Below are 14,427 nucleotides of genomic sequence, written 5' to 3'. Positions count from 1 at the left end.
GCTCCCAGTACCTGTTCCATCACTCCCATAGTAGAGCAGCTCAAGTCCACCAACCTACCCTGGGCCTGTGCCGCGTGACGCAGCTGAAGGTATTGATAAAACATCCGATGTGGGAGACCAAACTCCTCCTGTAGCTGTGAGAACAATTTGAGACTTCCCCCCTCATATACCTGGTATACATATCTGACCCCAGCTTGTTCCCACTCCTGAAAACCGTCCAAGGTATTGAATTCCCATAAGTATGGATTGTCCCATAGAGGCATATAATTGGAGCACCCAGTAACGCCCAGTATTTTTTTGCATTCCCACCAGACCCTATGTATCAATAGCAAAGTCGGTTTCTCTTTCTCCTCCCTCCTTAGTTTATGAGACTCCATTGCCTCTAGTATATCCGTGCACCGACTCAAATAATACACCAGTTTCCCACTAGAACCCCACTCTTCCCTATTTTTCCAACCTTTAAAGTGTTGCGCTTGGGCTGCTAAATAATATATCCACGCATTTGGAATAGCTAATCCTCCCTTTTCTGTTGGTAATTGTAATTTTTCCAATTTAATCCTGGGGATCCCCCTTTTCCACACTAAGTCCCTAAACAAATTATGTATTCTCCTGAACCAGTATTTAGGCAACCACACTGGGGCATTATGCACCACATAAAGAACCTGAGGCATCAGAATCATTTTGATCAATTTTGCTCTTCCTAGCGCTGAAAGTGGTAGCCCAAGCCATATTCTAGTCTTATCTTTTAGTTTGTCCAATAATGGTTTCACATTCAACGCAACAAAATCCTGCACCCTCACCGAGACCTTAATCCCCAGATATTTAAATTCCTTAACACAAGGTACAGCAATTCCCCCCACCACCAGTGGCATCTCCAATGGTTTGAGTGGCAGCAATGCCGATTTGCTCCAATTAATTTGCAACCCTGAAAATTTACCAAACCGTTCCAATACCGTCATTATCACCGGCAGTGACCGAACTATCTCTCCCAGGAATAGTAGAATATCATCCGCATATAATGCTATGCGTTCCTCCAGCTCCCCACATCGAAATCCTTCTATACCCGGATGTTGCCTTACCATATTTGCCAGAGGTTCGATCGCTAGAGCGAATAATAGCAGGGAAAGTGGACATCCCTGACGCGTCCCCCTCTCCAGTCTAAAGGAATCTGACATCCGCCCATTGGCTCTAATCCTAGCCACCGGTTCCTTATACAGCAATTTTACCCATGTTATAAAATTACTCCCAAAACCAAACCGCTCCAGAACAGCCCACAAGTACCCCCACTCCACACTGTCAAATGCCTTAGCCGCGTCTAAGGACAACACTGCCCTACACTGTGTATCTGCAGCCTCTGTCTGCAAATTCAAGAATAATCTTCTTAGATTAACCGCTGTAGATCTTGATGGCATAAATCCCGACTGATCCGGGCCCACTACCTTAGTCACCACTCTTGTCAGCCTATTAGCAAGAACCTTTGCCAAGATTTTTACATCAGCGGACAGCAGGGATATTGGTCTATAAGAATCCGGCTGTGTTCGATCTTTCCCCTCTTTAGGAATGACCACTATTGCCGCTTCATACATAGTCTGCGGCAGTCGTCCCCTGGTAAAACTATCTTGGAACACCTCCAATAACTCTGGCAGAAGCTCCCCCACATATGTTTTGTACAGCTCAGTAGGTATACCATCCATCCCTGGAGCCTTTTCATTTGCCATAGAACTCACTGCTTCCTGCAGTTCCTCCAAAGTAATTGGCTCCTCCAGCCACTCCTTCTCCTCCTCCCCTAAGGTAACCCACTCCATTTCCTCTAGATAGCCTGTCAGAAGATCTTCCAAATAATCTACCCTTGTGCGGTACAGCTCAGTATAGAAGGACTTCAACACACCCAGTATATCCCCTGTTTCTTCAACCAGTGTCCCCTCTTTGTCCTGCAATTGGTGGATGAACGCACCCTCCCGCTGAGGCCTAGCCATATTTGCCAACAATCTGCCCGTCATTTCCCCCTCCTCATAGTATTTTTGTTGCAAAAACAACCTTTTATTAGCTGCTTGTTCCAGCTGATGTTCCTTTAGCAATTTTAGGGCTACCTTCCACTGGGCCATCGTTTCTGCTGTATTATTAGCTACATGGTTCTCCTCGGATAACGTCACCCTTTCCAGCAGATGTTTTCCCACCTGTCGTGATCTATTCTTTATGGTCGTAATTTCCCAAATATACACCCCCCTGATATTTGCCTTCATAGCGTCCCATAAGATATCAATAGGAACCGTTCCTTTATTAAACTCAAAGTACTCCTGCAAGCTCGCAGTTATTATCTCCTCCCCCACTAGTCGGATCCAGAACGGATTTAACCTCCAATGCAGTCTTAGCCCCCCTATCTGTGGACTAGTTCGGACCTTCAATATCATTGGGGAGTGATCAGACAATGACCTTAGCAAATATTCCACCCCTTCCACACACTCAATCCCTAACCCGTTACTAAACATCAAATCTATTCTAGACAGCGATCCATAAGTAGATGACACACAAGAATATTGCGTAGTAGATGGCCACTTTGCCCGCCAAACATCCGTGTACCCAACCTCCGTCATGTACTTCCCAAACCGCGTCAGAACAGCCTCTCCTACCCCCCCCCCCTTTTGGAAATTTATCACGTCTTATATCCATTACATTGTTAAAATCTCCCATAAGTATAGTCGGGACCATCGGCCAACTAGCCAGCCTTTCCAACACTTCTCTTATTGGAACCACCGAGTATGGGGGAGGTACATACAGCACCACAATTATACATTCCCAATTAAACAGTTTACAATGTACCCCTACATATCTGCCCTCTCCATCTCTAAAGGAAGCCAAACAGCAAAAAGGTACATCCCTATGAACCAGGAGACTAACCCCCCTTGAGTATGTGGAATGAAAGGAGTGAAAACTGTGTCTAATCCATACCCTATGTGCCTGCTGCACAGTATCAGCGGTAAGATGCGTTTCCTGTAGTCCCATCACTCCAGCAGACTGCCCTTTCAGGAAATCGAATATAGCTCGCCGTTTTGTTGCCTCTCCCATACCTCTCACATTCCAGGACAAAAGATTTACCCTACCCCCCATCTATCCATTTCTTTTATCTGACAGAGGCCATTACCCTTGAATCCAGTGCCAATCAGAGCGTACTGCGTTTCCAACTCCCTTTCCCTCCAAAACATGTTCCTCCCTCCACCCACCTCCCTAACCCGCCCAACTTTCCATAAACTTACCCTCCAAAGAGGGCCCGGGCTGGCGAAGAAATCTCCACCAATGTGACTATTCAGCTTCCCATTCACACTGCAGAAACACATCTTTCCCGCAATATAAACCTGAGAACCACAAACCTCCCGACACCTTACTACCATAGACATATAGCATTTTAGTGACTCCAACAACTGATGCTTCAATTAAACTAACATCTCTGTCTTCCCTTCAGCATTATAAACATAGAGGCTGCAGCCCCACATTAGAACAGAAAATAAATGCAGAAAAACAGTGCCTTATTCCCCTGTGCAGCTCATCCTCCTCCTTTTTTCCATAAAAAGCAGAGTCCCCTCTTCAACCATCCACCTGATGATCACACAGCAGCTTCCTCTCGATTCTGACGAAGGTGATCCTCGTGACTGTCCAGCCATCTTAACGCATCTTTTGAGTTCTCAAAGAATTGTACGGATCCCAGCGCCGCAACCCGAAGTTTCGCCGGGTACAACATGGAGTATTGAACACGCAGATTCCTCAGTCGTCGTTTGATATCAAGAAATTGCATCCTTTTCTGGACCTCTACAGAAAAATCCGGGTAAAATGACACTTTCACCCCATTCACCCGTATATCTTGCTTTTCCCGGGCCTGCCGAAGAATTAAATCTCTGTCTTTATAATGAAGCAGCTTTACCAGCACAGGTCTTGGCGGCCGTCCAGGTGGACCCGGGCGAGTTGGTACTCTATGGGCTCTTTCCACCGCAAACAATGGTGTCAACGCCTCCTTACCAAACACCTCCAGTAGCCATTTTTCGAAATAGGAATCCGGATTGGACCCTTCCACTTTTTTGGGTATTCCCACCATCCTCACGTTATTGCGACGTAGACGATTCTCCAGGTCATCCGTTTTAGATAACAGGTAAGTAACATCCACAGCTACCGCATTTACATCCCTCCTCATGGGCAGCATTCTGTCTTCCACATCACTGACTCTACCTTCCACCGCTGTTGTACGCTCCGACACCTTCTGTAGATCGTGCCGTATTATGGAAATATCCTCCTTAATTCCGCCCACCTGGCAGGTGAGTTTAGCTAGCGTGGCATTACATAGGCTTACCGCCGAAAAAACATCCGCCAGCGTGGGCCCAGGCTTATTTGAACTGTGCGAGCCTCGATCCGGCTTTCCTCCTGAGCTGCCTGCAGCATCTTCTCCATTCTCCTCCTCTGATTCCATCTGTGCCCGCAGCGGTTCATATCTGGACCCGGAGCAGCCTGCCTGCTCTTTCCCTCCACCTGTCATCTCTCCTCCAGCATCTGCCTTCATGGGTGTCTTTCTGGCAAAGCGCTCCAGTCGGGATGCCGCCGCCCCTCTCAGGTCCCTGTTCTCTGCAATCATGCACGTGTCAGCGCCATCTTGTAAGCCCAGCTCACCTTCCTCTGCCGCCTTAGACTTTCTTGAGCGGGTCATTACAGCCTCCAGATTCTGCAGAATCGTGTCACCAGGTTCTCGTCCTTCTCCCCTCTCTGCTCAGGTATGTCTCCGTTAGGAGAGTTCAGCCTCAGGATGTGTATCAGGATATCGGCAGCGGGAGCTCCGGTTCCTGCGTCCGCTCACATATGCCGCTAAGCCACGCCCCCGTGGATTGCAGTTTAGATAGATTTAGTGCTGCTACTGAACAGGATCATGTTCCCTCCATAACATCTGTATTGGGTTTATTGTTTAACGAACTGGGATGGACTGATATATTTCTATATAAATACCCGACAACTAAAGTGTTTCCCTGTCATTCCCTGGGCAGAAATTCCCTATAAAGCATAGATTATCTGGTTGGTAACTCTCTCATTGGTTGATTCTGTGTCTTCTAAACCTAGGGCGGCGTCTGATCATTCTCCTATGTTGATAAGCTTTAAGCCCCCCGGTCCACTATTAACCAAGAGTTGGAAAATACACCCCTTTTAGGGCCTCAGGATAGGATTCCTGATCAATTAGAGGTATTCAATTTAGACCACTGATTATTTGAAGATTCCAGTATTACATGGGATACCCTAAAGGCCTATCTTAGAGGTTGCCTTCGGTCCACTATTTCCTATTTAAAACGAGACTCTTCCAGACTTGTCAGAGTTGGCGGCACAATGCGCAGTCATATTATGAGTTGGGTAATCAATCCAGTAAACTCTTAGCCCATTTAATCCATCAAAATTCTTGAAGCCCGACCATTTTAAAAATTAAAGATAGCTCTGGTAGTTGCCTGACGGACTCCCCGGGAATAGCAGAGACATTTGTGCAGTTTTACAGGGAACTGTATACCTCTCAATCCAATTACGATTTGACTAACCATGTCTTACATGGATGATATTTCGTTCCCGACACTGACTGTAGCCGGTAGAGAAGCTTTGGAATGTGTTGTAACTGAGGAGGACGTAAGGGAAGCCTTGAAAGACATGTCAAAGGGGAAGGCATCGGGCCCTGACGGGATCCCTATAGAGGTATATCATAAGTACTCTGACCATCTCATCTCCCCACTTTGCTCTATGTTTTCTCATGCCCTTGGCAGGTTACCAGATAGTATGCATGATGTCACTATTATTGTCCTGTTAAAACCCGACAAAGACCCTTTGGACTGTGGCTCCTATCGCCCGATATCGTTATTAAATAACGACTATAAAATACTTGGTTATTTCGCATGTTATTCATAATGATCAGTCCAGCTTTATGCCTGGGAAATCTACCTCGGATAATATTAGGAGGGTACATGTTCTTACACAGATTGTTGTAGCTATGAAGGCTGATTGGGCTATGGCATCTTTGGACGCTGCGAAAGCCTTCGATTCCATTGAATGGATCTACCTGTTGGATACTTTGAAAAGGTTTGGTTTTGGTCCACAGTTTCTTAGATGGGTATCACTTATATACAAGACGCCAAAGGCACAAATTCAGGTAAATGGCGTGCTTTCCCCATATTTCCGTCTCCATAGAGGCACTAGGCCAGGATGTCCCCTTTCCCCGTTGAGCTTTGCTCTTGCCATTGAACCATTGGCTATCCGAATACGGCAACACCCTGAGTACAGGGGGATTTGTTTTGGGGACAGGGATGATAGAATTGGCTTGTATGCAGACGACGTGGTTCTTTTTATGTCTCAGCCAAGTGTGTCACTCCCATTGGCGATCACAACCCTGGAGATATTTGGGAGGTTCTCTGGGCTTCATATTAACTGGACTATGTCCTTTTTTATGCCCTTACGGGGGATGGGATGGTCAGAATCTGTACATGGTTTGCGGGTGGTTACATCATTAAAGTACCTGGGTATCATTATTAACAAAGATCATAGGAATGATTATGCATCTAATATATTACCATTGCAGGAATATGTTAAGGTCAAGTTTAGGGTCTGGAGCGCTCTTCCCCTGGCAGTGACCGGTAGAATAAATTTAATTAAAATGGTCATACTCCCCAAATGCCTCTATGTCCTTGATCATGCGGCGACTCCAGTGTTTAAAACTTTTTTTAAGCAGTTCCATGCATTATTTCCAGCATTTATATGGGGTTCAAATCGGTCTAAACTCAGCATATCTACCCAATTCTCACAGAGTTGTCAGACGCTTTGGCTCCGTCTTTTTGGATTCAGCATGGGGTATGAACTATTGGGGATATGTATAAGGATAATGTTCTTAAGTTGTTTACACAGCTACAGTCTGACTTTGCAATACCTAGAACTGCCTTTTATAGGTACCTACAACTGCGTCATGCTCTTAAATCCCAATACCAATCCTCTGAGTTGGCATTCTCGCAATTTCCATTGATAGGAATTTTTAGATCCCTAGGTCCCAGAGGTTTGATCTCTGCCATATACACATCACTCATCTTGGCCAAATTAGTCAGCACACCCTTACAGGTGAAAGACAAGTGGACTGCACAGATACCAGACCTATCGGTAGGGGATTGAGGATGAGATCTTATCCTCTCCACTACTTGTATCTCCAGCCGCCAATAACAGGATGATACAACTATCCATAATTCATCAGAGTTACCTTACTCCTGTTAGATTGAACAAATTGGGTAGGTACCCGAGTACGGAATGTCACAGATGCCGCTTCCCAAGGTCTGATTTTTGGCACATGATATGGGCATGTCCAATCATTTCCTCTTTCTGGGAAGAAGTAGTTAGGGTAACTACTGAAATTCTACATATACCGGTTCCAGTTATTCCACAAGTTTGTCTGTTTGGTATCTTACAAGATGAACAATGGCCTCATTACATGAGAATATTCCTCAGGGAGGTGTTGTTTATGGCGCGTAAAACTATTGCTCTCCGTTGGATGGACCCACGTCCTCCTACTACGGCTAAATGGAAATCACTTGTAAATTCTATTATTCCGTACGAAAGAACATTTTATAAGATATGGGACGCATGGTGTACTTCTGCTATGACTCAGTATACCCCGCACCGGTATAATGATCTTAGAATATCACTAACACATAAGTGACGCTGATGGGATGAGGTTCTGTTTGTCACAAAATATAGTATTGGTTACTGCCAGTTCTGTACTATATGTCTGAATACGTGTGTATTTATTGAGATATTGTTCTGTTATGTTTCATACAATCTCTGTTGTATCCTGTGTATTATGTACATATAATTATTGCATTTGTACTACAATTCTTCAATAAAATGAGTTAAAAAAAAAAAAATGTATGTATTGGCTTTGAAAAAAATTGTAGATGTGCTTAGATAACTCATATATAAATGCAGACTCCTACTTTGCCCCACCCCTATTCTTTTCACTGCAGCACTGCTTAGACTAGTTGCTTAGTACAAGCACACAAGTTAATGGACAACTGACCTTTGTAAAGTTTGTACCCAATCCTGAAGGCTTTGTCTACCATGTTAGTTTTTTTTTCTCTCATATGTTATGTGTGTGCTCCCATTGTGAAGGTTACGGCTACATGGCAATTTAAAATTGCGTTTGTCTTGTTATTATTATAATTTGTGGAATAAAGGTTTGTGCATGGTTAGAGCTTATCAAGGTTGAACTTTTACCTTCAGACGACTGGTCATGTCCTGGCAGCAGCTGCTCATCGCCTGAACATCTTCATTGATACTTTCAAGCTCCTGGGGAAAAAAACCATTACAATTGTAAGACACAAATATTACAAAAACTACATAGTATTCAAACAAAACAGGATTATAAAAAAAATAAACAAATGCATATTATACTACAGCTGCCATGCTCAGAGTCCATCTACTGTCAGTATCTGCTTGATATTAGAAGGTGGAGATAGCCATAGACGTATAAACATCTCGGATTCTCACTTCTGTCTTTACTCTTTGTGCCCTGAATACCGATAGACCTAATGTCTCATTTTCAAAACCAGATACTCTGGGCTAAGAGAGTCCTAATTCTAGAGTGGAATCACAAAGTAGTCCCAAAACATCTGGACGCCTCCCCGGCGTGAGGCACAGAAGACCTCTGATTCTTCAAAAGGCAATAATCAGTCTATAGCAAAGAGATATTATTCTAGTGCACAATATCAGCTCTTGTGATTGGCAGAACAGTTTGCTATTTTCCGCCCTTCCTGCCGACATGGTGCAATGCCCACAAAGTGACTCTGTACGGCCATCTCAAGACATTGTGAAAATAGGTTTAGAGGCAGGAGAAGAAAGAACACTCTGAAATAAGAAATGGAACGAGTAATTGAAACACCATTTTAAGCACAATGGTTCATTTCTTACAGACATGTGAACTTGTATATATTGATTGCCATCGTGCGTTAGAGTAAATTTAGACGTTGCAGATTTGTCCAACTAGTACAACACATGTGGATGGGGTTTTTTAAATCCACAATATGCCAATTTTGTTGCTGAAATGTCATGGATGTTCACTTTCTGCAATGCAAACAGTGGAAAACAAAGCGACAAATCAACAACAAAATCCGCATGTAACGCATGGAAAAATCTGTACTGGAAAACCCCCGCCACAGCATGTGTGGACCTACCCTTAGGCTACATGCACATGTTGCATAATTTTGTGCAGAAAATCGGCTTCGAAACTGCAGATAAAAGCACGTAATCCCACAGGTGAAATCTGCACTTAATGGTGCGTTTTTGATGCGGTTTTCACATTTTGATGCGGAAACAAGACATTTTGGACAACTGTAGCTTCCAACTTTGTGACAACAGTTTGGGGGAAGTCCCCTTTCTGTTCCAGTAGGACTGTGCCCCAGTGCACATGGTTGGGGGAGTTTGGTGTGAAGAAAGAACTTGGCTGGTCCGCACAGAGCTCTGACCACAATCCTATTGAACATCTTTGGGAACAAATTGGAATGCCGATTGTGAGCCAGATGTTCCCGTCCAACAGTGAAAATTCCCACAGACGCACCCCCAAAACCTTGTAGAAAGTCTTTCCCAAAGAGTGGAAGCGGTTTTAGTTGCAAAGAGGTACCAACTCCATATTAATACCTATGGATTTATAATGGCACGTCATAAAAGCTCCTGTAGGTGTCCCAATACTTTTTCTCATATAGTGTGTGTGACCAGCTAAAAGGTTTTGTCTGGTTGAGACACCCATAATCCTTATACCCCATTAGGGCATATGGATGGAATAGCGGGTGCTCCCCTGCAACCATTTCTAAAACGGGGTACAGAGAGCTGCTGTTAAGAGTGGCTTCTCCCCAGGATGACCCACGTACCCATGCGTCATAGGGTCAGCACAGTGATTTTATTGGTAGCTACAGACCCATTTGTACAACTTTACTGGATAAAAGCCAACTTCTATACGACTGTATTCTATGAATACGTGTGTGGACCGCTAGAGGTAAAAAAACAAGGCAAAGCACAAAAAATCCATCCATGCTTCATATTGTTATCACAATGTACTATCACCAACCTCTTTAACATTTTTAAATATATTAACAAATTCTTCATTTATGGATAAACTCCGTCTCTCTATATCTCCTCGTAGGTTTCTTCGGCTTCTCAAACTGTTTTCGGCAAAGAAAGATGAGAGAGCTTTAAGGGCTTCCAACATTTCCTATAAGAAAAGAAGAATGTAAAAAACCTATTAACACAAATCATCCTATAAACACATGTATGTAAGCAGAGACTAGATTTTGCAGTAGAGCAAGAAAACTCCACTTAAAGGGGATGTCCGGGCACGGTGCTGTTTTTCATACTGGTGACCTATCCACAGGATCGGTCACCAGTATATGATAAGATGGTGGTCCGACACCCGGTCCCTGCACCGATCCGCTGTTCCGGCTGCCTCCAGGCAACGAATGTTAGGCAGTGTTCAGTGCCGGAAGCAGATGGCTCCGTACACTACATAGCGGCCGTGCTGCAGAACTGCAACTCTGCTCCTATTCACTTGTATAGGAGCACAGCTATAGCACTGCAGCTCGGTCGCTATACTGTGATCGGAGCCATCTGCTTCCAGCACGGACATCCGGTGCCGAGAGGCAGCCGAAACAGCTGATCTGTGCGGGGTCCGGGTTTTGGACCCCCGCCGATCATATACTGATCACCTATCCTGTGGATAGGTCATCAGTATAAAAACCACACCGTGCCCGGACATCCCCTTTAATATTTTTAAGAAGTCTTTTTAGCCAAGTAGGTAATTGAATTTAATAGTGCACAGGAATTTCTGGTGTCCAAAACTGCCTATGTATGCACGGAAGAATTACTATAAGGAAAGACCAACAGGTGTGAACCTGCTCTAATAATCTAGTAGCTCCGTTTTCCTTAGTAATTTTGTAAAGTTTTTGAATATAAGATATTATTGCACCGAGAGGTGGCTAAAAGTTCCTACCACTGCTCCTATACACATATGCGTTACTGCTGTCTGTCTACAGGGATGAGGGGTAGGCGGTCTAGGGGGCACAAACTAGTTTAAAGCAGGGGTGCACAACTTGCAGCCCTGAGGGGACATGCAGCCCACAATGCCGTTCTGTACGGCCCCAACCATTAGGACACAAATAGGCTTGCTCTCCTCGCATGCAGGGAACTTGGTTCCCGCGGCAGCTGTACCGCCCAGCGTGTCCATCCAACAACGGTCATGTTGAACTTTGGGGACCAAGGGTGAGAGAGGGGATGCATTTTAAAACATCCGCATATTTTTTGGGGTCAATAACAGATTGCATTAGAGGAAAGTAGGATAAGTGTTCCCTGAGGGGCGGCCCTACTGGAATCCATTTTCATTTTTTTGCCATAAATGAATGCACTATGTTAGGCCTCATGCTGGTGTCAGGTGTATATACTGGTGTATAAAACGCACACAACAAGGAACATACGTACTATATTGTATCTCTTCTCTAGAACTACAAGATACATTGCTTCTAATGAAGAATACAGTCTGGGATAGGATAGGTGATGATACCTGCTGCCGTTTTTATAATGTCTGTCCCACTGAACTACATGGACATGAGATCCTAGATCTTGGTCCTGAATAAAGTTGTGAGCCTGAGGCCTAAGTGACAACTCCGGCATTGACACATGATCTCTAGTCCACAGCCCGTTCACACGTTCCGGATATGACGGGGATTTCAGCGCAGATTCCACATAAAATCTTCCCCCAAGGCAAGAGAATAGGGCGCATGCCGCCACAAGCACGCTACTTGTTTTCTCAAAATCCGCATGGAATCCCTCCAGTTGGATTATCCCCAATGTATATGACTAATCCAAGTCCACATCGCACTGCACATCCGCGACACAAATCCAAGTGTCAGCCTCACATATCCGCCATAAATACGTGTCAGGTTTTACATAAGCAAACATTTCGGGCTCGTCCACACGTAGCGGAATTGTTGCGTATTTTCCATCCAGAATTGTGGAACGAAAATATGAAGAATAAAGGGCAGCAAAGCGGGTGAGATTTAACAAATGTCATCCACAAGCAGTGTAAATATTCAGAGCACAAGTTGACCTGCGGTGCGTATTTTTCAGACCGCAGCATGTCAATTTCTGCTGCGGAAAGTGGAGTGAATTGCTGCGTTTTTCAGGAGACGTCACCATCGCCCAGCATTGAGAAAAACGCCGCAAAATACGCAACATTTACTGCAGTCAAAAACGCAGGAAATGGTGCATTTTTGCCGCAGCGGAAAGTCTGCTACTTTCAACGGAATTGCTGCAGAGATTCAGTTACGTGTGGACGAGCCCTTAGACTTATAGAAACTACTTCAAGCTCCCGGGCACCATGGGCATAACTACCAGGGTAGCACATATAGAAGCTACCCAGCAGTAAAGGGGGCACTTAGTTCACATGTGATAGAAGATTCCCTCCCCGCCCCCATCCCAGGTATTGGGGCCCCACTGCTAATACAACCACTGCTCCCCTTGCAATAACCATGCTACACCAGCGGAACTACAAGTCCCTGCACACCCTGGCAGGCATATTGGTGCTAGCAGTTTCTCACACACAGGACAGATCAGTCGCCGCCTCCTCCTCACCTTGTCATTATCCAGCCGAGTCTCCAGGATTTTGTTGAGTTTCCTAGACAAGGGGTTGGAGCTCTGAGTGGACCCGGGCAGTAAGGCGGCATTGCCGCCGTTCACCTCCACCTCAGCCATCGTCCTTCAGTGCAGCAAACTGGGTCTATCCTGTGGGAAAGACGTGAAACGCACGTGGAACGCAGAACCAGCGCGGATTTCCGGGATTTCCATCTGCGACACGTCACCAACTTGAGTGACAGACGGAGGATGCCACTGCGCATGCTCACATTGCAGCTGCCGTTGAGCTGGAAAAAAAATCGAAAACTTTCCATACAGAACATCCCCATTACGTATAAGGGGATTTAACCTATTTAATAAAGCTGTAAAGTCATGAAATAAAAGGAAATTATAATATACACTTTTATCATTTTTAATATAATTTTCTATTTCCTTTGAAAACCACCAGCAGTGAAAACAATGTCTGGTTATGTTCTGGTTTCCATGGCTACGTCCAGGAGTCATGTATGAAATAGCGCAAGAATTAGCACTATCCTGTCCAAAGAAATACCACCATGCGACAGATCTGCGCTTCAGTATTTCGAGTTCTGCTCGTATGACGGAGCTGAACAACGGAACCCGGAACGCAGATGTGAACATAGCCTCAAGATAGGCCATCAATATCTGATATGTGGGGGTCTAACTCTCGGTACCCCTGCCGATCAGTTGTTTTGCGAGCTCTGCTTCCCCTTCATTCCTGTCAGTGCTCCGTACTAATCACAGTATTACAGCCTTCTCCCATTCAAGTGGAAGGGAACCTTATCTGGTGGTGTCTATGGTTTGGTGTTGCAGTTCCCAGAATCGACATTAATCTCCTACCCACACAATAGTTGTTAACTGTCTTTTTGCTGCAGGCACCACCGACCGCGAGAACGGGAGTCCCCTACCCCCAATCGTCCTCACTGTTCGACGGCAGTGAGGGTGATACTCAACAAAGCAGGTGTTGAGCATGCGCGCTGCAACTCCATTCATAGACTATTGGAATGACCGAAACAGCCGAGTACATCAGTTCCAATCAGTCCCATAGACATTGAATGGCCACATGCTCGACCTCTGCTCCATTCAATGTTCTCCTCACTGCCATCCAGCAATGAGAAGGAACGCGGGTTTGGGATCCCTGTTCTGGCAATTGGTGGGAGTCCCAGTGGTGGTGCCCCCAGTATTATAACAATTATCATCTATCCTGTGGATAAGTTAAAAATAAAGAAAAACAAGGATTTTTGGGCGCTGCTGAAAAGGACCAGAAAGGACATAAAAAGGTATTTTTGAATAAAAGGCAGTGGCGTCGCTAGCACTGGGCTTTCAGGGGCCCAAGCCCTGGACTTTTAGCCCGATGCCCCGGATCCCCGGGCGACTGCCAAATTAACTAAAGTGGTTGCAGCAGTCGCAATTGCGACCGGTCCCCGATGTCAGGGATGGAGGTTATATACAGTGATGATGGGAGTTATATACATGGATAATGGTGGTTACATACAGGAATAATGGCCGGTATATACAGGGATGATGGTTCGTATAAACAGGTATGATGGGGTAATATACGAGGATGATGGGGGTTAAATACATGGATGATGCCTGATCCAGCCATCATCACTGTATATAACCCCCATCATCCCCATATATAACCTCATCATCCCTGTATATACCAGCCATCATCACTGTATATAACCCCATCATCCCTGTATATACCGGCCTGGCTGGTATATACCGTGATGATGTGGGTTATAT

The 14,427-nt window shown here is 45.1% G+C and overlaps 1 protein-coding gene across 1 annotated transcript in view; it reads right to left on the bottom strand.

The window, feature by feature from the left end:
- The window catches only part of LOC142699057 (conserved oligomeric Golgi complex subunit 6-like), a gene marked incomplete at its 3' end in the record, with an annotated part of 59,292 nt that extends 46,365 nt beyond the window's left edge, over positions 1 to 12,927 (bottom strand). The window contains exons 1-3 of the mRNA XM_075847975.1: positions 12,664 to 12,927; positions 10,109 to 10,252; positions 8,263 to 8,334 (exon numbers count right to left, since the gene is read on the bottom strand). Of these exons, the coding sequence (XP_075704090.1) occupies positions 8,263 to 8,334; positions 10,109 to 10,252; positions 12,664 to 12,783 (336 nt within the window). The remainder of the gene's footprint in view (positions 1 to 8,262; positions 8,335 to 10,108; positions 10,253 to 12,663) is intronic.
- Between the last annotated feature and the right edge of the window lie 1,500 nt (positions 12,928 to 14,427).

This window comes from Rhinoderma darwinii, unplaced genomic scaffold, assembly GCF_050947455.1.
Source record: "Rhinoderma darwinii isolate aRhiDar2 unplaced genomic scaffold, aRhiDar2.hap1 Scaffold_121, whole genome shotgun sequence".
Taxonomy (NCBI): domain Eukaryota; kingdom Metazoa; phylum Chordata; class Amphibia; order Anura; family Rhinodermatidae; genus Rhinoderma; species Rhinoderma darwinii.
Note: the sequence above shows the minus strand (reverse complement) of the source record. Positions and strands in the feature narration are given on the sequence as shown.